We start from the raw sequence: 24,977 nt of genomic DNA on the forward strand, positions 1-24,977 counted from the left end.
CCCAGAAACCCAACGTCCAACACTGTAGAAAAAGGACAGAGAAGGCCAAACCAAGTGGGGCCACAGCTATAATAAAAGGGGCAGCAGATACTTCAGAGAGAATAAATACATTCTTTTATTCTATCCTGGAGTTTTTAATGACTAAATGTACATTAAAACTATGTTTTTTCTATTTTACTGAATAGTGTAAAAGGTTGGGACCACATTTATCTGCATGGCAAGGGTCTGTGGGAGAGAGAGAAGGAACAAAAGGGCCACATGGGGCCCCCAGAGCACCAGGTCAGTATTCCAGCCGTACCCTTGTGGCTCCAGGTATTGCTTATAGGGCTAGTGATGTAGGGGTTCCAGATTGCCATACTGGATACTGTTGTACATACTGACCCCCAGAGCATGCTGGGTACCGGCTGCCAAGGCCGCACACTATATACATTATATATAGATATATATGAGCCTACATTACTCTACAACAGTGCTGTCCAACTGGCGGCCCGCGGGCCGCATGCGACCCCCCTCTGTGTGGCCCCCCACCTGTCTGGCTGCTTTGATGGCTTACCTTTGAGTAAGCATTAAATGGTATCAGTACTGAGATTAACTGGCCCCCTGCATGGTTCTCACCTCAGATTCAGGCTGTAATCCCCCTGTATTGTTTAAATATGTAATCCCCTGTGTTTTTCACACCTTTTAATCTCTGCATTGTTCCCCCCTGCAGTGTTCACACCTTAGGCTCAGGCTGTAATCACTCCCATTGTTCACTTCTTCACACCTCAGACATAGGTACTGTAGGCAGAGTATGGCACATACAGCCAGCATAGGGCAGGCAGAGTATGGCACACACAGGCAGCATAGGTCAGGGAGGGTATGGCACACACAGGAAGGGTAGGGCAGGCAGAGTATGGCACACACAGTCAGGGTAGGGCAGGCAGAGTATGGTACACAGAGGCAGCATAGAGAAGGCAGAGTATGGCACACATAGGCAGGGTAGGACAGGCAGAGTATGGCACACACAGACAGCATAGGACAGGCAGAGTGCTGCCTGTGTGTGCCATACTCTGCTTGCCCTATGCTGCTTGTGGGAGGTGAACCTGGCAGGGGTTTGTTGTGGGAGTTTGTTAGCAGTTGGAAATAGCCATTAAATGGTCCCTAAGGTGTGTAATTATGTACTGGGGGTTGCTCTGCTATCCACAGGGGAGGAGGAGGCATATGGAATGATGGTTGATATCCCCACAGTAAGGACCAAGCATTTGGGATTTTGCTGTGTTACCACCATTGTGATAAAATAGGTGTGGTTTGAAGTGGGTGTGGTTTCAAAAAGGGGAGTGGTCAAAACTGGCTTCCATTAGCGGCCCTCCTCCATGTATGCTAGAGAAATTCCGGCCCTCGGCACCGTAGAAGTTGGACAGCACTGCTCTACAACTTGGCCTGCACCTAAAGTATTACCGTAACAGTACATATATATATAGTATTATCTCTGATAGCAGTATAATAGTCGCCAGCTGAAACCAGAGGAGGATGGAAGAGATAAAGGGCACATGAGACCCCCACAACAATTGCTTTCTGGCCTCCCAAGTACAGATGGTCAGGGACAGTCGGGGTTAATCTTCCCATGCTGCCCCACTTCTATACGACTCTCTCAGCTCCAGCAATAAGAGAACATTGCCTGCGGGGCTAATAATAAAGATTGTTTGTGCCGTGCCTCAGCGGCCTCTCTCTCTCTGTGATATAATATCTGGGCTGCCCAAGGCCCCTTAATAACTGCAACAATAAATACAGGGAACACACACATATTTATATATAAACAAAAATAAAGCAGTTTATTTGAGACCGGGACGGGGCAATAAAAGCGCAGGAAATCTAATAGATCTCAAATCTGCTTATCTAATGTCTGGTCTCTTGGATTCCCCATGGAATGGAACATCCCCATGTCCAAACAACAGAACATTCCCATCCGCAATGTTCAACAAACAGAACATTCCTATACCCAATGAACAGAACATTCCCATCTCCAATGTCAAATGAACAGGACATTCCCATCTCCAACAAACAGGATATTCCAATGCCCAATGAACAGAACATGTCTATCTATCTATGTTACTATACCTGCTATCCCACAGCCCCAGTCCCTTCCCAGAGGCTATTATCCCCCCACTGCTACTATAGGCACCATCTCTCCCTACTATACCTGCTATCCCACAGCCCCAGTCCCTTCCCAGAGGCTATTATCCCCCCACTGCTACTATAGGCACCATCTCTCCCTACTATACCTGCTATCCCACAGCCCCAGTCCCTTCCCAGAGGCTATTATCCCACTGCTACTATAGGCACCATCTCTCCCTACTATACCTGCTATCCCACAGCCCCAGTCCCTTCCCAGAGGCTATTATCCCCCCATTGCTACTATAGGCACCATCTCTCCCTACTATACCTGCTATCCCACAGCCCCAGTCCCTTCCCAGAGGCTATTATCCCCCCACTGCTACTATAGGCACCATCTCTCCCTACTATACCTGCTATCCCACAGCCCCAGTCCCTTCCCAGAGGCTATTATCCCCCCACTGCTACTATAGGCACCATCTCTCCCTACTATACCTGCTATCCCACAGCCCCAGTCCCTTCCCAGAGGCTAGTATCCCCCCGCTGCTACTATAGGCACCATCTCTCCCTACTATACCTGCTATCCCACAGCCCCAGTCCCTTCCCAGAGGCTAGTATCCCCCCGCTGCTACTATAGGCACCATCTCTCCCTACTATACCTGCTATCCCACAGCCCCAGTCCCTTCCCAGAGGCTAGTATCCCCCCGCTGCTACTATAGGCACCATCTCTCCCTACTATACCTGCTATCCCACAGCCCCAGTCCCTTCCCAGAGGCTATTATCCCCCCACTGCTACTAAAGGCACCATCTCTCCCTACTATACCTGCTATCCCACAGCCCCAGTCCCTTCCCAGAGGCTATTATCCCACTGCTACTATAGGCACCATCTCTCCCTACTATACCTGCTATCCCACAGCCCCAGTCCCTTCCCAGAGGCTATTATCCCCCCACTGCTACTATAGGCACCATCTCTCCCTACTATACCTGCTATCCCACAGCCCCAGTCCCTTCCCAGATGCTATTATCCCACTGCTACTATAGGCACCATCTCTCCCTACTATACCTGCTATCTCACAGCCCCAGTCCCTTCCCAGAGGCTATTATCCCACTGCTACTATAGGCACCATCTCTCCCTACTATACCTGCTATCCCACAGCCCCAGTCCCTTCCCAGAGGCTATTATCCCACTGCTACTATAGGCACCATCTCTCCCTACTATACCTGCTATCTCACAGCCCCAGTCCCTTCCCAGAGGCTATTATCCCCCCACTGCTACTATAGGCGCCATCTCTCCCTACTATACCTGCTATCCCACAGCCCCAGTCCCTTCCCAGAGGCTATTATCCCCCCACTGCTACTATAGGCACCATCTCTCCCTACTATACCTGCTATCCCACAGCCCCAGTCCCTTCCCAGAGGCTATTATCCCCCCACTGCTACTATAGGCACCATCTCTCCCTACTATACCTGCTATCCCACAGCCCCAGTCCCTTCCCAGAGGCTATTATCCCCCACTGCTACTATAGGCACCATCTCTCCCTACTATACCTGCTATCCCACAGCCCCAGTCCCTTCCCAGAGGCTATTATCCCCCACTGCTACTATAGGCACCATCTCTCCCTACTATACCTGCTATCCCACAGCCCCAGTCCCTTCCCAGAGGCTATTATCCCCCCACTGCTACTATAGGCACCATCTCTCCCTACTATACCTGCTATCCCACAGCCCCAGTCCCTTCCCAGAGGCTATTATCCCCCACTGCTACTATAGGCACCATCTCTCCCTACTATACCTGCTTTCCCGCAGCCACAGTCCCTTCCCAGAGGCTATTATCCCACTGCTACTATAGGCACCATCTCTCCCTACTATACCTGCTATCCCACAGCCCCAGTCCCTTCCCAGAGGCTATTATCCCCCACTGCTACTATAGGCACCATCTCTCCCTACTATACCTGCTTTCCCGCAGCCACAGTCCCTTTCCAGAGGCTATTATCCCCCCACTGCTACTATAGGCACCATCTCTCCCTACTATACCTGCTATCCCACAGCCCCAGTCCCTTCCCAGAGGCTATTATCCCACTGCTACTATAGGCACCATCTCTCCCTACTATACCTGCTATCCCACAGCCCCAGTCCCTTCCCAGAGGCTATTATCCCCCCCACTGCTACTATAGGCACCATCTCTCCCTACTATACCTGCTATCCCACAGCCCCAGTCCCTTCCCAGAGGCTATTATCCCCCCACTGCTACTATAGGCACCATCTCTCCCTACTATACCTGCTATCCCACAGCCCCAGTCCCTTCCCAGAGGCTATTATCCCCCCACTGCTACTATAGGCACCATCTCTCCCTACTATACCTGCTATCCCACAGCCCCAGTCCCTTCCCAGAGACTATTATCCTACTGCTACTATAGGCACCATCTCTCCCTACTATACCTGCTATCCCACAGCCACAGTCCCTTCCCAGAGGCTATTATCCCCCCACTGCTACTATAGGCACCATCTCTCCCTACTATACCTGCTATCCCACAGCCCCAGTCCCTTCCCAGAGACTATTATCCTACTGCTACTATAGGCACCATCTCTCCCTACTATACCTGCTATCCCACAGCCCCAGTCCCTTCCCAGAGGCTATTATCCCCCCACTGCTACTATAGGCACCATCTCTCCCTACTATACCTGCTATCCCACAGCCCCAGTCCCTTCCCAGAGGCTATTATCCCCCCACTGCTACTATAGGCACCATCTCTCCCTACTATACCTGCTATCCCACAGCCACAGTCCCTTCCCAGAGGCTATTATCCCCCCACTGCTACTATAGGCACCATCTCTCCCTACTATACCTGCTATCCCACAGCCCCAGTCCCTTCCAGAGACTATTATCCTACTGCTACTATAGGCACCATCTCTCCCTACTATACCTGCTATCCCACAGCCCCAGTCCCTTCCCAGAGGCTATTATCCCCCCACTGCTACTATAGGCACCATCTCTCCCTACTATACCTGCTATCCCACAGCCCCAGTCCCTTCCCAGAGGCTATTATCCCCCCACTGCTACTATAGGCACCATCTCTCCCTACTATACCTGCTATCCCACAGCCACAGTCCCTTCCCAGAGGCTATTATCCCCCCACTGCTACTATAGGCGCCATCTCTCCCTACTATACCTGCTATCCCACAGCCCCAGTCCCTTCCCAGAGACTATTATCCTACTGCTACTATAGGCACCATCTCTCCCTACTATACCTGCTATCCCACAGCCCCAGTCCCTTCCCAGAGGCTATTATCCCCCCACTGCTACTATAGGCACCATCTCTCCCTACTATACCTGCTATCCCACAGCCCCAGTCCCTTCCCAGAGGCTATTATCCCCCCACTGCTACTATAGGCACCATCTCTCCCTACTATACCTGCTATCCCACAGCCCCAGTCCCTTCCCAGAGACTATTATCCCACTGCTACTATAGGCACCATCTCTCCCTACTATACCTGCTATCCCACAGCCCCAGTCCCTTCCCAGAGGCTATTATCCCACTGCTACTATAGGCACCATCTCTCCCTACTATACCTGCTTTCCCGCAGCCCCAGTCCCTTCCCAGAGGCTATTATCCCCCCACTGCTACTATAGGCACCATCTCTCCCTACTATACCTGCTATCCCACAGCCCCAGTCCCTTCCCAGAGGCTATTATCCCCCACTGCTACTATAGGCACCATCTCTCCCTACTATACCTGCTATCCCACAGCCCCAGTCCCTTCCCAGAGGCTATTATCCCCCCACTGCTACTATAGGCACCATCTCTCCCTACTATACTGCTATCCCACAGCCCCAGTCCCTTCCCAGAGGCTATTATCCCCCCACTGCTACTATAGGCACCATCTCTCCCTACTATACCTGCTATCCCACAGCCCCAGTCCCTTCCCAGAGGCTATTATCCCCCCACTGCTACTATAGGCACCATCTCTCCCTACTATACCTGCTATCCCGCAGCCCCAGTCCCTTCCCAGAGGCTATTATCCCCCCACTGCTACTATAGGCACCATCTCTGCCTACTATACTGCTATCCCACAGCCCCAGTCCCTTCCCAGAGGCTATTATCCCACTGCTACTATAGGCACCATCTCTCCCTACTATACCTGCTATCCCACAGCCCCAGTCCCTTCCCAGAGGCTATTATCCCCCCACTGCTACTATAGGCACCATCTCTCCCTACTATACCTGCTTTCCCGCAGCCACAGTCCCTTCCCAGAGGCTATTATCCCCCCACTGCTACTATAGGCACCATCTCTCCCTACTATACCTGCTATCCCACAGCCCCAGTCCCTTCCCAGAGGCTATTATCCCCCCACTGCTACTATAGGCACCATCTCTCCCTACTATACCTGCTATCCCACAGCCCCAGTCCCTTCCCAGAGGCTATTATCCCCCCACTGCTACTATAGGCACCATCTCTCCCTACTATACCTGCTATCCCACAGCCCCAGTCCCTTCCCAGAGGCTATTATCCCACTGCTACTATAGGCACCATCTCTCCCTACTATACCTGCTATCCCACAGCCCCAGTCCCTTCCCAGAGGCTATTATCCCCCCACTGCTACTATAGGCACCATCTCTGCCTACTATACCTGCTATCCCACAGCCCCAGTCCCTTCCCAGAGGCTATTATCCCCCCACTGCTACTATAGGCACCATCTCTCCCTACTATACCTGCTATCCCACAGCCCCAGTCCCTTCCCAGAGGCTATTATCCCACTGCTACTATAGGCACCATCTCTCCCTACTATACCTGCTATCCCACAGCCCCAGTCCCTTCCCAGAGGCTATTATCCCCCCCACTGCTACTATAGGCACCATCTCTCCCTACTATACCTGCTTTCCCGCAGCATAATGTAGTGTATAATTGTTTTTCCCTCCCTACTCGCTGGGGCCCAGTTAATTGCAGTACATGGGGTCAGTTGCCTTATCTGCCCATACAGAATACACAGGTAATTATGCCGCTGTTGCAGGTTTAATATATCTATATAAACAGCCAGATATCTTTCCTCTGGAGGCCAATGAGCAAATAAAGGAATATATAGAACCATAACAACACATACTGTATTTAATCTCCCATTTACATGTTGTTTGATTATGAAATGAAGTTTTAATGAGATGAAATGTAGTTTGGCCCCTGGCGCTGCGGTGGGACGCACGTAGCTAATTGGCGCTCATTAGCGTGAAACCACAATGTTCCGCTGACACTGCCCCTGCAGAATGTCGCCCAGTGAATGGGTCACACGTGTCACGAGAAGCAATTAACTGGGTGGTTCTGTCCTATTGGGGTGATACCGTATAATAACAAGATAGGGGAACATGGGCTTAGACATATAAATCAAAGGGCTTAAAGTCTATTATCATAGAAATACTGTGGGCTCCCCAGTGTGGAACCATAAATGGGATCTCTTGATAAGTAGGAGGAGTCCACCCAAGAGACACCCCCCCCATGAGAGTCTTTAATTAAACACTAAGATATTACTGGGGCTGCTGTATGTGTTCCCCTGTACATCAGTCCTGTGCCACAATCACTGCTCAAGTCCCCTTTCAGGTTGTAGCTGTTGTGTTGTGTAAATATAGTGAATAAAGCACCCCCTGTTGTAACATATAGGGATATTATAAGTCACCGAGGAGTTCCATGGCCATATAAAAGCACAATCCTTTGGTCTCGTGCTTTTATACAGGTCATGGAACTCCGAGGTGACTTCTAATATCCTCAAATTTTACAACAGGGGGTACCAAGTTTGCTCATAGCCTGTACAGAGAGATACCATAAATCTATGGCAGCATAGGGATTCCCCTGTACTAAGCACAATTCAGCAGGAACAGCCCCCTAAGTTTGCTCATAGCCTGTACAGAGAGATACCATAAATCTATGGCAGCATAGGGATTCCCCTGTACTAAGCACAATTCAGCAGGAACAGCCCCCTAAGTTTGCTCATAGCCTGTACAGAGAGATACCATAAAACTATGACAGTATAGGGATTCCCCTGTACTAAGCACAATTCAGCAGGAACAGCCCCCTAAGTTTGCTCATAGCCTGTACAGAGAGATACCATAAAACTATGGCAGTATAGGGATTCCCCTGTACTAAGCACAATTCAGCAGGAACAGCCCCCTAAGTTTGCTCATAGCCTGTACAGAGAGATACCATAAAACTATGGCAACATAGGGATTCCCCTGTACTAAGCACAATTCAGCAGGAACAGCCCCCTAAGTTTTCTCATAGCCTGTACAGAGAGATACCATAAAACTATGGCAACATAGGGATTCCCCTGTACTAAGCACAATTCAGCAGGAACAGCCCCCTAAGTTTGCTCATAGCCTGTACAGAGAGATACCATAAAACTATGGCAGCATAGGGATTCCCCTGTACTAAGCACAATTCAGCAGGAACAGCCCCCTAAGTTTGCTCATAGCCTGTACAGAGAGATACCATAAAACTATGGCACATAGGGATTCCCCTGTACTAAGCACAATTCAGCAGGAACAGCCCCCTAAGTTTGCTCATAGCCTGTACAGAGAGATACCATAAAACTATGGCACATAGGGATTCCCCTGTACTAAGCACAATTCAGCAGGAACAGCCCCCTAAGTTTGCTCATAGCCTGTACAGAGAGATACCATAAAACTATGGCACATAGGGATTCCCCTGTACTAAGCACAGTTCAGCAGGAACAGCCCCCTAAGTTTGCTCATAGCCTGTACAGAGAGATACCATAAAACTATGGCAGCATAGGGATTCCCCTGTACTAAGCACAATTCAGCAGGAACAGCCCCCTAAGTTTGCTCATAGCCTGTACAGAGAGATCCCATAAAACTATGTCACATAGGGATTCCCCTGTACTAAGCACAATTCAGCAGGAACAGCCCCCTAAGTTTGCTCATAGCCTGTACAGAGAGATACCATAAAACTATGGCACATAGGGATTCCCCTGTACTAAGCACAGTTCAGCAGGAACAGCCCCCTACATTTCCTTCTAGCTACAGAAACTCTTTAGTTAATGTTTCCATGGGGCAGGCTTATTACACATGCAGCTGAATCTCAGGGTTCAGAGCGGGGTTCACATTTAGCTGAATTGTTTGCATTCTAACAAGCTCTGCTCATTTACAGCAACATTTTCTGTGCGCCGCTGCGGTCGAAAGGTTTCTCGCCGGAGCTGAAATAGGAAGGAACACAGTCAGCGTCGGATTTATATATTCAGCTGAGTAACTTGCTCCTCTGACATATTGTGCATAGAATATACATGGGCAGAAACTGCCGTGCAGGGAGATGCAAACTGGCAGTTAATGAAAGAAGTTTCCCAGACAGATAGGAACCCCGGGCCGGATTTATTTCTATGTTACTCTGTATGTCCAATGTATGAAACCCACTTATTGTACAGCGCTGCGGGATATGTTGGCACTTTATAAATAAATGTTAATAATAATACAGGTATGGGATCCCTTATCCGGAAACCCATTATCCAGAAAGCTCCGAATTATGGAAAGCCGGTCTCCCATAGACTCCATTTTAATCAAATAATTCAGAATTTTAAAACAGATTTCCTTTTTCTCTGTAATAATAAAACAGTACCTGTACTTGATCCCAACTAAGATATAATTACCCCTTCTTGGGGGCAGAACAGCCCTATTGGGTTTATTTCCTGGTTAAATGATTCCCTTTTCTCTGTAATAATAAAACAGTACCTGTACTTGATCCCAACTAAGATATAATTACCCCTTATTGGGGCAGAACAGCCCTATTGGGTTTATTTCATGGTTAAATGATTCCCTTTTCTCTGTAATAATAAAACAGTACCTGTACTTGATCCCAACTAAGATATAATTACCCCTTATTGGGGGCAGAACAGCCCTATTGGGTTTATTTCATGGTTAAATGATTCCCTTTTCTCTGTAATAATAAAACAGTACCTGTACTTGATCCCAACTAAGATATAATTACCCCTTCTTGGGGGCAGAACAGCCCTATTGGGTTTATTTCCTGGTTAAATGATTCCCTTTTCTCTGTAATAATAAAACAGTACCTGTACTTGATCCCAACTAAGATATAATTACCCCTTATTGGGGCAGAACAATCTCTATATCCGCTTATATTTTGGTGCGGCTGAACAGCGGCTCCAGCTGTATAACTGGTTAAACCCGCTCAGCGCCGGCCCAGTGGTTCCAGGTTCCATATAACAGAGTTCTGGGCATTTCATCCCTTCTGTGGCTTCTCAGCTCATTTGCTTTGTTCCTGTGAGTCTCCCCCGGGGGGCGCCATTCTCTCTGCCATTAAATGACTCTCTGTGATTCCCTGGAATTATTTCTGTTAATACTTGCCCTTCTCACGGCTGCACCCGGGGGGCTCGGCCCCCAGTCAGATCTTCTAATAACCTTCCCCACACGAGAGCGAGAGCAGAGGGAAGTTGTGAAGGTTCTTCAAGGGGCACAATCTTAAATATAGTTTGTATGCTATGTTCCCTACTGTACCCCCCTCTCTGTTCCCTACTGTACCCCCCTCTCTGTTCCCTACTGTACCCCCCTCTCTGTTCCCTACTGTACCCCCCTCTCTGTTCCCTACTGTACCCCCCTCTCTGTTCCCTACTGTACCCCCCTCTCTGTTCCCTACTGTACCCCCTCTCTGTTCCCTACTGTACCCCCCTCTCTGTTCCCTACTGTACCCCCCTCTCTGTTCCCTACTGTACCCCCCTCTCCGTTCCCTACTGTACACCCCTCTCCGTTCCCTACTGTACCCCCCTCTCCGTTCCCTACTGTACCCCCCTCTCCGTTCCCTACTGTACCCCCCTCTCCGTTCCCTACTGTACCCCCCTCTCCATTTCCCTACTGTACCCCCCTCTCCGTTCCCTACTGTACCACCCGCTCCGTTCCCTACTGTACCCCCCTCTCTGTTCCCTACTGTACCCCCCTCTCTGTTCCCTACTGTACCCCCCTCTCTGTTCCCTACTGTACCCCCCTCTCTGTTCCCTACTGTACCCCCCTCTCCGTTCCCTACTGTACCACCCGCTCTGTTCCCTACTGTACCCCCCTCTCTGTTCCCTATCTCTCTATATAGATCTGGGCTATTGAACCCCCATCAATCAGCCCCTCTCTGCAAAGACTTTTATACTGTTGCAGTTCTCCATTAATTCCAGATTCCATTCCTCGACTCTCACACAATGCCGCTCTCCCCCCAGTAGCCTTTATGTAACTGATAATGATTCCTGTTGGACTCTTTGTAATGGGAAAATATATATTTCTATTCAGAATGCTGATTCCATTATGCAGATATACAGATATTGTTGCTTCCTTTGTTATTGGCAGATTTCTGTTCCAGCCATCTCCTAGTTTGTCATTTAAAAGGCCACTTACACCTACAACTTCCCCTGCAGAATTGGGCTGAGTACCACAGTATATTTATGCTGCAACCAGTGATGGTATATTCCTGTACAGGCTATTAGGGAGTCATTGTTGCTAAGAAGCACACATTTATATTCCCTTTAGCTTCCCCCGCCCTGCCCCCTGGACTGGCCCCACCACCTTTGGTTTCTCGAAATGGCATTATAACATAACAGAGAGCCTATGGGTGCCTAGAAAGGTGCCTGACAATTGTATCTTAGGCAAAGCTTAAACAACATGGCATTTATGTCTCCTTTCTGTTACTCCGCCCCCTGGACTACTAGGCCAAACCAACTTTGGGGTTCAGAAATGGGATTACAACAGAACAGGTATAGTAGGTAATGGAAAGCCTGTCTGAGAGACAACGGCAGCTCAGGAAAGGCTAAAACAGCAGGCCTGCATATAGACACATGTATGTAACGTGTAAATTGCAAAAGTGCTCAGAAGAGCAGTCTGAGAAAAGGGTTAAACTGCTCCCATAGCTTTCCTGATAGGCCATACTGATATAGCCACTCGCTGGGCCCCCGGGGACAATCAGGTCCCCGTTTTCCTCTCGCCGTGATCTTTCGCCTTCTCCCGAGGATCTGTTATAACAAGGCAGATAATTGAGAGGCTTATTTCCTCTTCCCATCAAAAAAAATCACTTTAAATCTGCAAAGGCTGTCACGCTTATTCCGACCCATTAACTGGCTTTGATTACTCCCAGCGAACGCACGCATTTCGCCATGGAAACGACAATCCTGGGTCTATGAGATCACAGAGTCAATAAGGATTGGGATGGGTGTATGGGGGGCTCAGTATCTAATATGCACCGAGGCGCAGTGGGGCAAAGTGACCCAGTAGCAATGAAACAGGCAGCTCCCCCCACAAAATCAACCTATGTGGTATAGTTTCTACTCCATAGAGGCATATAGGGGCCCCCAATATACTGGGATAAAGGGGGATTCTGTCCTTTGACCTAAATCCTGTGCTTCTGTACTTAGAGGCCTCCAGAATGCTGCACTGAGCATGTGCTAAGCCCCAGGCTCTGGGGAGAAGCAGGAGGGAGAATTGGAAGAAATGAGAAATAAAGTGCAGGTTAAAATGGGTCCATGGCTTAATTTATACAGAACCACTGACTGTGGGGACACAGTAGACCAGGGGTGCCCAGACTTTTTCCCCCGGTGGTTGACTTCTGTCCTTCTCCTCTATCTTCTCCTACTCTCTCCAACTGTCTCAGTCTTGGTCTATTATTGCCATCTTGTTCTCCTACTCTCTCCAACTTGCCTAACTGCCATCATCTTCTCATTCTCTCTCCATCTTGTCTACTTGTTCTAATATCACTATCTTGCTCTATTGTCACCATCTCCTTCTGCTGCCCCCAACTTGCCCCCATGTCTCAGTCTTGCCCCACTGTCTTCATATTGCCTACTGCCACCATCCTCTCATACTGTCTCCATCTTGCCCTACTGCCATCATCCTCTCATACTGTCTTCATCTTGCCCTACTGCCACCATCCTCTCATACTGTCTCCATCTTGCCCTACTGCCATCATCCTCTCATACTGTCTTCATCTTGCCCTACTGCCATCATCCTCTCATACTGTCTCCATCTTGCCCTACTGCCATCATCCTCTCATACTGTCTCCATCTTGCCCTACTGCCATCATCCTCTCATACTGTCTCCATCTTGCCCTACTGCCACCATCCTCTCATACTGTCTCCATCTTGCCCTACTGCCACCATCCTCTCATACTGTCTCCATCTTGCCCTACTGCCACCATGTTGCTCTAATGTCGCCATCTTTTCCTGCTGTCCCTATATTGCCCTATCGTTGCTACTAGGAACCAGGACTCTAGAGACCTAAAGGGAAAGCGTAATAAGATTTGTGTGCAAATGAAATGTTTAGTGTGCGACTATAACTCTCCCAAGCTATTGACAGAGGGGCGGAACAGGATTTAGGATTGATGTTACTGTAAATCTTTGTTTGATTCTCCCGGATATATAATTTTACTGAATATGAAATATTGTTCTACTTATAGTATTGTTTTTCCAGTAAAATCACCTGAAACAGAAGGAAGGGAAAATAAAGCCTGTGTTTGTGTGGTTAGTAGAGAGTCTCTTTGTGGCAATAAGGTTCTTCCCACGGTAACACTGATATTGGGGGCTCCATTACTGATCTCCCCGGCTCACGTTACCCTATATCTCATTGTTCCACTCAGCTCTTTATTCTGTGCGACAGTAGACTGAGACGATTCTCCCCGGGGATCTCTGATGGCCTCCATTGTCTTCTGGATCTGACCAGCTTCTCCTTCTTTCATTCGCCCGTTCCCTTTGAAATGAAACATGAACTTCTTGCTTCTGTCCTCGTCCCCCTGGTGTAATGGGGTTCAGGAAAGAGCACAGTTTAGCCAAGAATGGGCGGGGTTTGGGCGGGGCCTGTTTGAACAGAATGGGGTGTGGTCTAGAACCATATTTAGGTGGTTTATGGAGTGAAAGTCTTGCCCTACTGTGTATAGCACACTCTCTATCTATGTGCAGTCACTCAATTCTCACTCCATGGAGACAGCTCTGATAAAGGCGATGAAAAGACAGGTTTGGTCCCAAGGCAGACAAGATGAGACGCTGCAATAAATCCCTTTAATTAAAGCTGAAAAGCAATAGGAAAGTAATTAGGAGCAATAAAAGGACAACATGAAAGTGAGGGCGCTCAGTCTTCCAGGCGCTAATTACACGAGTCTGACTCTCTCTCTGCCGCCTCCTCACTCCCCTCTTTCTATAGATTTACTCATTTACTTAAACTGAACACTTTGGATAGTGCGAGAGATTGCAACTGGCGAGGAGTGAGACTGACTGGCAGCTCATGGATATACTGAGCCCTCTCTCTGGGGAACCCTGCACGGAACGCACGGTAGAAGATGGAATGGAGACTCCATAAAAAGCTGCCCAGGCTCCTTTCTGTAAAGTCTATCTATCCAGCTCTCCAGGCTCCTTTCTGTAAAGTCTATCTATCCAGCTCTCCAGGCTCCTTTCTGTAAAGTCTATCTATCCAGCTCTCCAGGCTCCTTTCTGTAAAGTCTATCTATCCAGCTCTCCAGGCTCCTTTCTGTAAAGTCTATCTATCCAGCTCTCCAGGCTCCTTTCTGTAAAGTCTATCTATCCAGCTCTCCAGGCTCCTTTCTGTAAAGTCTATCTATCCAGCTCTCCAGGCTCCTTTCTGTAAAGTCTATCTATCCAGCTGCCCAGGCTCCTTTCTGTAAAGTCTATCTATCCAGCTCTCCAGGCTCCTTTCTGTAAAGTCTATCTATCCAGCTCTCCAGGCTCCTTTCTGTAAAGTCTATCTATCCAGCTGCCCAGGCTCCTTTCTGTAAAGTCTATCTATCCAGCTCTCCAGGCTCCTTTCTGTAAAGTCTATCTATCCAGCTCTCCAGGCTCCTTTCTGTAAAGTCTATCTATCCAGCTGCCCAGGCTCCTTTCTGTAAAGTCTATCTATCCAGCTCTCCAGGCTCCTTTCTGTAAAGTCTATCTATCCAGCTCTCCAGGCTCCTTTCTGTAAAGTCTATCTATCCAGCTGCCCAGGCTCCTTTCTGTAAAGTCTATCTATCCAGCTCTCCAGGCTCCTTTCTGTAAAGTCTATCTATCCAGCTGCCCAGGCTCCTTTCTGTAAAGTCTATCTATCCAGCTCTCCAGGCTCCTTTCTGTAAAGTCTATCTATCCAGCTGCCCAGGCTCCTTTCTGTAAAGTCTATCTATCCAGCTCTCCAGGCTCCTTTCTGTAAAGTCTATCTATCCAGCTCTCCAGGCTCCTTTCTGTAAAGTCTATCTATCCAGCTCTCCAGGCTCCTTTCTGTAAAGTCTATCTATCCAGCTCTCCAGGCTCCTTTCTGTAAAGTCTATCTATCCAGCCCCCAGGCTCCTTTCTGTAAAGTCTATCTATCCAGCTCCCCAGGCTCCTTTCTGTAAAGTCTATCTATCCAGCTGCCCAGGCTCCTTTCTGTAAAGTCTATCTATCCAGCTCTCCAGGCTCCTTTCTGTAAAGTCTATCTATCCAGCTGCCCAGGCTCCTTTCTGTAAAGTCTATCTATCCAGCTCTCCAGGCTCCTTTCTGTAAAGTCTATCTATCCAGCTGCCCAGGCTCCTTTCTGTAAAGTCTATCTATCCAGCTCTCCAGGCTCCTTTCTGTAAAGTCTATCTATCCAGCTGCCCAGGCTCCTTTCTGTAAAGTCTATCTATCCAGCTCTCCAGGCTCCTTTCTGTAAAGTCTATCTATCCAGCTGCCCAGGCTCCTTTCTGTAAAGTCTATCTATCCAGCTCTCCAGGCTCCTTTCTGTAAAGTCTATCTATCCAGCTCTCCAGGCTCCTTTCTGTAAAGTCTATCTATCCAGCTGCCCAGGCTCCTTTCTGTAAAGTCTATCTATCCAGCTGCCCAGGCTCCTTTCTGTAAAGTCTATCTATCCAGCTGCCCAGGCTCCTTTCTGTAAAGTCTATCTATCCAGCTCTCCAGGTTCCTTTCTGTAAAGTCTATCTATCCAGCTCTCCATGCTCCTTTCTGTAAAGTCTATCTATCCAGCTGCCCAGGCTCCTTTCTGTAAAGTCTATCTATCCAGCTGCCCAGGCTCCTTTCTGTAAAGTCTATCTATCCAGCTCTCCAGGCTCCTTTCTGTAAAGTCTATCTATCCAGCTCTCCAGGCTCCTTTCTGTAAAGTCTATCTATCCAGCTCCCCAGGCTCCTTTCTGTAAAGTCTATCTATCCAGCTGCCCAGGCTCCTTTCTGTAAAGTCTATCTATCCAGCTGCCCAGGCTCCTTTCTGTAAAGTCTATCTATCCAGCTGCCCAGGCTCCTTTCTGTAAAGTCTATCTATCCAGCTCTCCAGGCTCCTTTCTGTAAAGTCTATCTATCCAGCTGCCCAGGCTCCTTTCTGTAAAGTCTATCTATCCAGCTCTCCAGGCTCCTTTCTGTAAAGTCTATCTATCCAGCTGCCCAGGCTCCTTTCTGTAAAGTCTATCTATCCAGCTGCCCAGGCTCCATTATGACAGTCTGTGGCATCACAGGGAATGGGCATGTAATGGAATCCCACTCACATAAGTTCTGTAGTAAAGAAACAATAAGTAAGCAGCACCCACTCCCCCTCAGTGCCCCCCCCCCCCCCCCACCCTGAGTAAGTTACTATTTAGCCTTGATGGATGAGGAACTCAATATGTATCTGGTATTGAAAGGGTTAGTAACATGAGGAAACATATTCCCTTGTAAGAGACAAGCCACTGTTGATAGGTTTGGGGTGCAGCCATGCACACTGATTGGCCCAAGGACGCTGCTTATCTGACGGCTGAGCCGCTGGCACTTTCTCTCTGACAGCCGAGTCTCTGTGGGAAGCTGGTGGCACTGGTACAGGATTCACATGTCTGAGCCGACACTGTCAGCCTTGTGTCTGGGGCTACCGGGGCTACCAGGCTCTGTCATAGGGTTACCTATATATTCTCAGTACCAAATAAAAGGCTCAGAACAACCAGTAAAAAAGCATAACAATACCATGAGTCTATGGCAGCATAGGGATTCCCCTGTACTAAGCACAATTCAGCAGGAACAGCCCCCTAAGTTTGCCCATAGCCTGTACAGAGAGATACCATAAAACTATGGCACATAGGGATTCCCCTGTACTAAGCACAATTCAGCAGGAACAGCCCCCTAAGTTTGCCCATAGCCTGTACAGAGAGATACCATAAAACTATGGCACATAGGGATTCCCCTGTACTAAGCACAATTCAGCAGGAACAGCCCCCTAAGTTTGCTCATAGCCTGTACAGAGAGATACCATAAAACTATGGCAACGTGGGTATTCCCCTCTACTAAGCACAATTCAGCAGGAACAGCCCCCTAAGTTTGCTCATAGCCTGTACAGATAGATACCATAAAACTATGGCAGCATAGGGATTCCCCTGTACTAAGCACAATTCAGCAGGAACAGCCCCCTAAGTTTGCTCATAGCCTGTACAGAGAGATACCATAAAACTATGGCAGCATAGGGATTCCCCTGTACTAAGCACAATTCAGCAGGAACAGCCCCCTAAGTTTGCTCACAGCCTGTACAGAGAGATACCATAAAACTAAAAAAACACATATTTGTATGGGACCTCAGAGTAAGTTTGGCTCCCAAAATTCATTGTGCGGGGGGGTTTAGATCCCCTTTCAAGCATTTGTATCTGCAGCAAAGAATGTGTCTACTTTTCTATTGGTGTATTTACAGAAGATGCGGCATAACCACAGCGCCACCTGCTGCGTATAGCCTGGAAGAGCAATCTGAGGCGTTAGAAGCCAGGATCAGATTTACCAGCTATTTGGTTGCTATGGATAACTGATCCTGGCAACCAAAAAAGACACATAATCGGTGAAAATTAAATGTAATTCTTTAAATGTAATTCTTATCCCAACTGATATCTGCCCAAAAATCATCCGGGCAGGTTAACAAATGAACTTGGGTGAGAACTACATTATGATCTGAGCATTGGCATAGGGGCCAATCAATTGGATTTACATTTTATAACATACTAAAAGTTAAATGTAAAGGTAAACTACCCCATTAACTATAGATGGAGCTTTCCTCTCACCAATCCTGTTCCCATCTGTCGGGCTTTAGGGGGTGCTCAGAAATATTCTTCCCTTCAGGACCCGGGGATGCAATGTTATGCCCCTTGGCATTAACTGACCCCTAATGAAATGGGCCTTTGTTAGTTTTGCCACCCCTTTAATACCAGCCACATATTGAATTAGCAATTCATTTAGATGCCTGCCGCAGACTGAACTGATTTATATGCAGCCATGCAGCACACATTAAAATGAATTGCTAATTAGCCGCTACAACATACAGAGAAATGAAAGGTTAAGGGCCACAGGGACTGATGGGAGTCTTTTTACAGGTGCAAAGTCAGCTCTTTATTCAGGTGCAAGCGCTGCAGACTGCACTGCTTTCTCTCAAGCCATGTGGTAATGAAACGCCATGGGGATGCTGGGATTTGTAGTTGAAGCCAGATTATAAGTAAATCACTGTATGTGCCAACCTCAGTAATGGGAGATGGGTATCAGAGCTGCATCATGCAGGCTAAACCGGTTTCTGCACAGCCAAGCAGGCTTTCTCTCTCCCAGGCTGGGCATTTCCTTGTTGTTACCTGTGCCCCTCCCACCTGTACAGGGTGTCAGTCCCTCATACACACAGGGCAGCTGCCTCCACTCCTCCTGCACCAGGAAGTAGGAAGAGAAATGCGGCAGAGCCTGTGCTGTGTAACTACCAGCTGATCCCTCGGGGCCCCCGGGCACAGACGTTATACCTACAGTAAGTAACCCCAGGTACTAAGGTGTGTGTATGGGGGGAGCATGGTGGGGCTTTGTCGTTGTACTTGGAAGGGCTATAGTTGAACTACATCTCTCCACAATCCTCTAGGAGCTATTGTGCTGGAGTTGGGTATTCAGTGTCAGACTGGGACCCCAGGGGCCCACCAGAAAACCTTAAACCCTAGTATTTTCCCTCCTTTCCTCATCCAACCTTTTTATTTTCCCAGTCTCTCTTATTTACATGCTAGCATCTATTCTTCCATCTATTTCTCCTCTTTCTTCCCATTCAGAAATAGGGAATGACCATGAAACAGGCCAAATAGTCAGGAGCAGGAGGGCCCACTGACACCTGGGCCCACCGGGAGTTTTCCTGGTATCCTGGCGGGCCAGTCCGACACTGTGGGTATTAAGTTATTGTTAGCGGGGGTAGAGCACAAGGAACAACATGGGGGCAGCACTGAGTAAGGTGGGTACCTGGTCAGTGGGGAGAGGGGTCACATAGGGGAAAACAAAAGAGATGCCCCCCTGTCAGAGGAATAGTCAGGGAGGGGCATTCTGACTGTCCAGGGTTCTCCATGGTATAACCACATTGGTCATATCTGACAGACTCGGACTGGCAACCTGTGGGTTCAGGCAAATGCCAGAGGGGCTGCTGTAAAGGTGCCACAGACACTCACTATTTATTGGGCTGGGGGGGCTGTTTGTGCCTCTGGGTACTGGGAATGCCAGGGGGGCTGTAAGGTGCCACAGACAGTCACTATTTATTGGGCTGGGGGGGGGCTGTTTGTGCCTCTGGGTACTGGGAATGCCAGGGGGGCTGTAAGGTGCCACAGACAGTCACTATTTATTGGGCTGGGGGGGGGGGCTGTTTGGGCCTCTGTGTACTTGAAATGCCAGGGCCTATTTTAGAAATGTATAATAGGCATTGGAACAGGCAGGGGGGTACATAGCAGGGACCTGCCTCCGCACCCCCAACATTTTTACCCCATGTTCTGATTTTCTAATGCAGGAGGGTGGGAGGGGGAGGGAATAAGCAACCACACTAAAACCTAGACAGTCGGAATGTTCCTAATCAGGTGGCACCCCTAGTCCTGCCCTGGGGTAGGAATTCCCATGCCGAGTGATGGACAAGCCGCATACACATGGGCCGCATTCTCCACCAGTGTCCGGCGGATTCCATCCAAGTAAATGACAGGCCTATGTCTATTGGGCTTATGGCTGTGGTTCCTTCTTAGCTGGCAGTGAGTGGGCATTGGAACTGCCAATCTTCCTACTCACCCTACTCTGTATATATAATCTCCTTATGTTCCCTGTTTTACCCCCAGCAGCAGCCCTTTTCCTTAATATTTGCCCCCTGGCAACTGGACTAAATGCAGTCAGGGATATGAGTTACAGACTGGGGATAGCAGTAGGTGCCAATGCAGAGATAAAAGCAGGAAGGGGAGGTGGGGTGGGGGAGCATGAAAGGAAACAGCAAGGCCATATAACTTTATTACTATTGCGCAGCAGATAAGATAATGATTGACTACACTGCTGTAATAAGAACCAGAGCCATTATCCATTAAGCTGTAAAGCATTCTCTTCTTAAAAACCCTCCAAGCGAATGGAAAATGGCTTCAGGGTGCTTGAAACTGCCAGCGTTCTGTTCCGTTTGGCAGTCGGCAGAAAATGAAGTTAGTGAGAAGAGCTTGGAACTGACCAGAGGAGGAACGTCACATGACTCTTCTCTACTCACTCACTGAACTTCAGTCACAGGGGACTGCCCAGATCTAAACACAAGTCCATATAAATCAAACAGAAATATATGAAAAAGGGTAAAATTGTGTGTGGGGGGGGGGGGGGTTGTGACTATGTCCCTTTAACCCAGGGGTAGGAGCCTGTGTGCGCCTCGGCCGGTGCCTGGATACAGGTAATTACATAGTGAGAGATTCTGCCGAGCAATTAAGAGACGTAAGCAGGCAGTGTGTGCTTTTTATTTTCCATTGTAAATAGAGAAATTTAAAGGGGAACTATACCTCATTTCCAACATGATTTTAACAATTAGGACTTGTCTTTTTTTTTTAATTGCTAAATATCTGTAGTTTTATTAATTGCTCCAAAACTACCATTTCACCTTCCTGGTTCTTATGAGATAAAAACAAATTACCAGCCCTTTGTCTCAAAGCAAAATCAGCTGCATTAAATAGCTGGGGGTAGAGGGGGGTTTGTTTATACAGGGGGCTTCTCAGTGAACTGCTGCTGATTTGTTTTGCTTGTGCTTGTATGATTCAGTACCTATAAGGTGCCACTCAGGAGCTGCAGGGTGCGTGTCGGGGGGGGCTACGATTGTAAGACCCTTATATCCAGTAACAGTGTTTCTGTTCCTCCAGGAAAGGCGAGAGAGATAAAAAGCCCTCAAAATGTCTTCCAACAACATCGGGCAGCAGTTCCAAGATCAGTGGAACGATATCCTGGGCCGAGTGGCCAATAAGCAGATGTTCCAGTCCGACTGGGACATTGCAGCCTTCGTCATTTTCTTTGTGTTTATAGGTAAGAGGTTTTAGAGACACCTGAGATTGAACATCATCATCATCATCATCATTTATTTATATAGTGCCAGCCACTTTATATTCATTTATAACAAACAGGGGTCTTAGAATCATTAAACAAACAATCGTTACTGAATAAAAATACCATCAGAGAGCCTTGCTCACAAGAGCTTACACTCTAAATGTCACTGACCCCATAGGCATATGAGGGAACCAGCTGCCTCTCTGGTCTAGTCTTTAGATTTTGATACCAGTTTTATATAGGATATATAGCCCCCCCCCCCAAAAAAAATAAGGAAGGATGACCATGTTCCAATCAATTCAATGTTCTGGGAGTGACAGGTTCTAGAGTACATGATAGTTCTAGAATAATCCCTGTTGTGACTCCAGCAAGGAGTATGGTGAAAAGGTCAGATCCTCTGACTACATTTGGCCCCTACTGGGTCAGGGAGGCAACCTAAGGACTGTACAGGGGCAAAGATGGATACCCAATGCCTTGGGTTCTGTTATGGGATATTGGTGCCAGAGTGCTCTCATCTAACACCAAACTCTTTTCCATAGGCCTGATCCTGGTTCTGGTGATCCTGGTGCTGATCCGATGCTGCTGCTGCTGTTGCTGTGACTGTGAATCTCAAGGGCCAAAGGTAAGTCACCACCCTACTAGGTTCTCCTGGTTCTCCACCTGCTTCTGTGTTCCTGATTCTCTGGTCCCTCAGATCTCTCTTATGTAGACATCAGATCTTATTCACATGGTTCATGGCCTCCCCTGGGGGCAGTTATGTAGTTGATGTTGTTAGCGGTACACTCACAGGTTCTCCAGATCACATTGGCAATGTCATGTTCTTTAAAGAAATATAGTGAATAATAGTTTTAATATATATAATTATATATGTGCCTGTGATGGCCCTTGGAGTTAAGAACCTATGCTGAACTGAGCTCTAGAGGGATAGAACAGATTCCCAATTGGACTTTTTTGATTTTTCCATCAGATCAGGGACCGTGTCAGCTTGTTGATGTGGTCCCCGAGCCAATGGCACCTGTGCCTGCTGGTTTTGGCCCCAGGGCCAAATGACTTAATTAGCCTGATATCACCACCCATAGGGGGGCATATCGGGAGAAGATCTGCTTGCTTGGCAACCTCACCAAACGAGCAGATCTGAAGGTGTATGGCCACCTTAAGTATGGCCACCTTAAGTCCTGGAAGCACTGTCTGAAGGAGATATTTTCCTACCCTGAATAATAAAAGTCACACAGAGCAATAGAAGCGCCCCCGACGTGCTGGATTACAGGCTCAGACAGATCAGAACCACAGAGCTACTTGGACAGTTAACGTGTCGGCCAGTGATAAGATAAAGCCAACGTGTGCCGTTATATGGCTGCATGTAGAGATAATCGGCCAATAAACGCAATCAGCTATGTGCCGACATAACTGTAACACAAGTTGTATGTGTTTATTGTTTGTTGATTATGAGACACAACTTTTTCTGGATGTGGGTGTGGAACAGTACAAAAGTACTCGCCTGCGAACGGGAAGAGACTACATTGCAACCAACCCGAGCCACTTCCAAAACCATCTTGTGCTTTCAGTGGTACTGGTCTATATGGCCACAAGTATCCGGGCACAGTGTCGGACTGGCCCCCCAGGATACCAGGAAAATTCCCGGTGGGCCCAGGTGTCAGTGGGCCCTCCTGCTCCTCAGAATTTGGCCTGTTTCATGGTTATTCCCTATTTCTGAATGGGGACACAGGAGAAACAGATAGAAGGATGGATACTAACATATAAATAAAAGAGACTAGGAGAATAAAGAGGTTGGGTGAGGAAAGGAGGAAAAATAGTTTGGAGAGTGGGCCTATGGTCTAAGGTTTTCTGGTGGGCCCCTGGGGTCCCAGTCCGACACTGTCCGGGCACCTAACTGTCCAGCATCTCCTTCCCAAACCAAGAGGATAAATATGGAGTTGGCCCACTCTTTGCTACTCCTCTAGGAAGGCTTCCACTGGATAGTTGGACACAGGGCCGGAACTAGGGGTAGGCAGAAGAGGCAGCTGCCTAGGGTGCAACGATTGGGGGGCACCAGGCAGCCTCTCCTGCCTACCCCTAGTGCTACTTTGTCATTGCCTCCGCCGGTTATCATTAGCGGTGGAGGCAATGACCGATCGAATCGCAGCGCCCCCCCCACCAATGGCGCATGCGCGCCAAAGCACAGGAGGAGGTGCAGGGGGGCGGTGCGATTCGATCGGTCATTGCCTCCACTGCCTGGTTGGACATTACTGGTGGGATTGGCTTCCATTGAAATGTACAATCAGGGTTCTAATTCATCCCACAGACGTTCAGTTGGGTTGAGGTCAAGTTTGTTCCTTCTCCCATCTCTTCCACCCAAGAATAAGCCTTCCCCAAACTGTTGCCACAATGTAGGAAACATGGGATTGTGAGGAGCCTCAGTGTGTGATATGGTGGTACCTGCGTCAGCCATGACTTGTATTGAATAAACAGCCAGTTCCACTAATAAATAGGGGTGTCCACATGCTTTTGGCCATGCCGTGTATCGGTGGGAGGATGAGAGCTTTTGGCGCGTCCATGTATCATGTGTCGTTGTTCTAACATCAATGTATTTTTCTTACTCTCCTAGAAACACTACAAGCAAAAAGTAGGCGTTGACAACCCAGCGATGGAGCCGTAACCCCGCCTTCTTTCTTGTGACTGACAGTGACAACGAGCCAGTGAATGAGCCAAGTGACTGCTGAGATGAAGCCGTGTTCCTCCACGGTTGATATATAAGAATAGTGGTGTCACTGTCCCCCCCCCCCCATAAGAAATAGACCCACCTCCTTTTAATCAATGAAAGGACGTGTCGGACTTGATTTTCTTTATACATTTCATATGTAGGCAATATTGTAGGCAATAGTGTAGCATTGGATCCCTGTGCTCCACTTCTAATATTAGGGAGAACCTTTTAAATGTTTACCCCAAAACCCCTTGAAAGAGTTACTAATGGCTGCTCTTCAGGCTGCAGAGGAGACCTCTGGATGGAAATGGAGGTGCCTACTGCTGAAGGGCTGCAAATACCCAGCTCAAACTGCAAATGCACAGCCCAAAGTCTTCCTAAAGCCAAGCCCTATATTTGCTGTCAAATTATCAGTAGCCTTGCCTAGAACCATTGCCAAAATTCCACCAAAATCTCCTATCATTTCAGTTCTTACAGCTTCTGTAGCCATTTCCTCAAACGCCACCCCTTGAATGTTCTATAGCCAATCTCCCTACGGCTTCTGTACCCTCTCCCAACCAACCAACTCCAACCTCTCCAGATTAGCCAACACCTCTAGTAACCACGAGCCTCAAATCCTCATTAGTCCCATCATATCAGCTCGTCTTGTGACTCCTTTCCCTCTCTAGAAGAGCTGATTGGATTTGATATGAACTTGGAATTTTATGATTATCACAGTTTCATGGAGTAAAATGTTGGCCACTATTAGCAGTCACTGAAATGGCTTCACTAAGTCCAGGCTGAGCATTTTGCCCACTTGGGCCCTATCCAGCTTGGCCCTATGTTGCCCACTTGGGTCCTATCCAGCTTGGTCCTATGTTGCCCACTTGGGTCCTATCCTGTTTGGTCCTATGTTGCCCACTTGGGCCCTATCCAGC

The 24,977-nt window shown here is 48.2% G+C and overlaps 1 protein-coding gene across 2 annotated transcripts; it reads left to right on the forward strand.

Annotated features, from left to right (window-relative positions):
• Positions 1-204: 204 nt before the first annotated feature.
• On the forward strand, positions 205-24,707 carry smim22 (small integral membrane protein 22). Of its 2 annotated transcripts, none has more exons than XM_031893513.1 (4): positions 205-279; positions 21,179-21,338; positions 21,899-21,981; positions 23,965-24,707. In XM_031893513.1, the coding sequence occupies exons 2-4, from the start codon at positions 21,209-21,211 to the stop codon at positions 24,013-24,015; spliced, it is 264 nt and encodes an 87-aa protein (XP_031749373.1). In that variant the 5' UTR covers positions 205-279; positions 21,179-21,208; the 3' UTR covers positions 24,016-24,707. The 2 variants fall into 2 exon arrangements, with proteins under 2 accessions (XP_031749373.1, XP_012826798.1); XM_012971344.3 differs by lacking the exon at positions 205-279 and adding an exon at positions 18,662-18,810.
• The last annotated feature ends 270 nt before the right edge of the window (positions 24,708-24,977 follow it).

The sequence above is a fragment of the Xenopus tropicalis genome, chromosome 9 (assembly GCF_000004195.4).
Source record: "Xenopus tropicalis strain Nigerian chromosome 9, UCB_Xtro_10.0, whole genome shotgun sequence".
NCBI classification, from domain to species: domain Eukaryota; kingdom Metazoa; phylum Chordata; class Amphibia; order Anura; family Pipidae; genus Xenopus; species Xenopus tropicalis.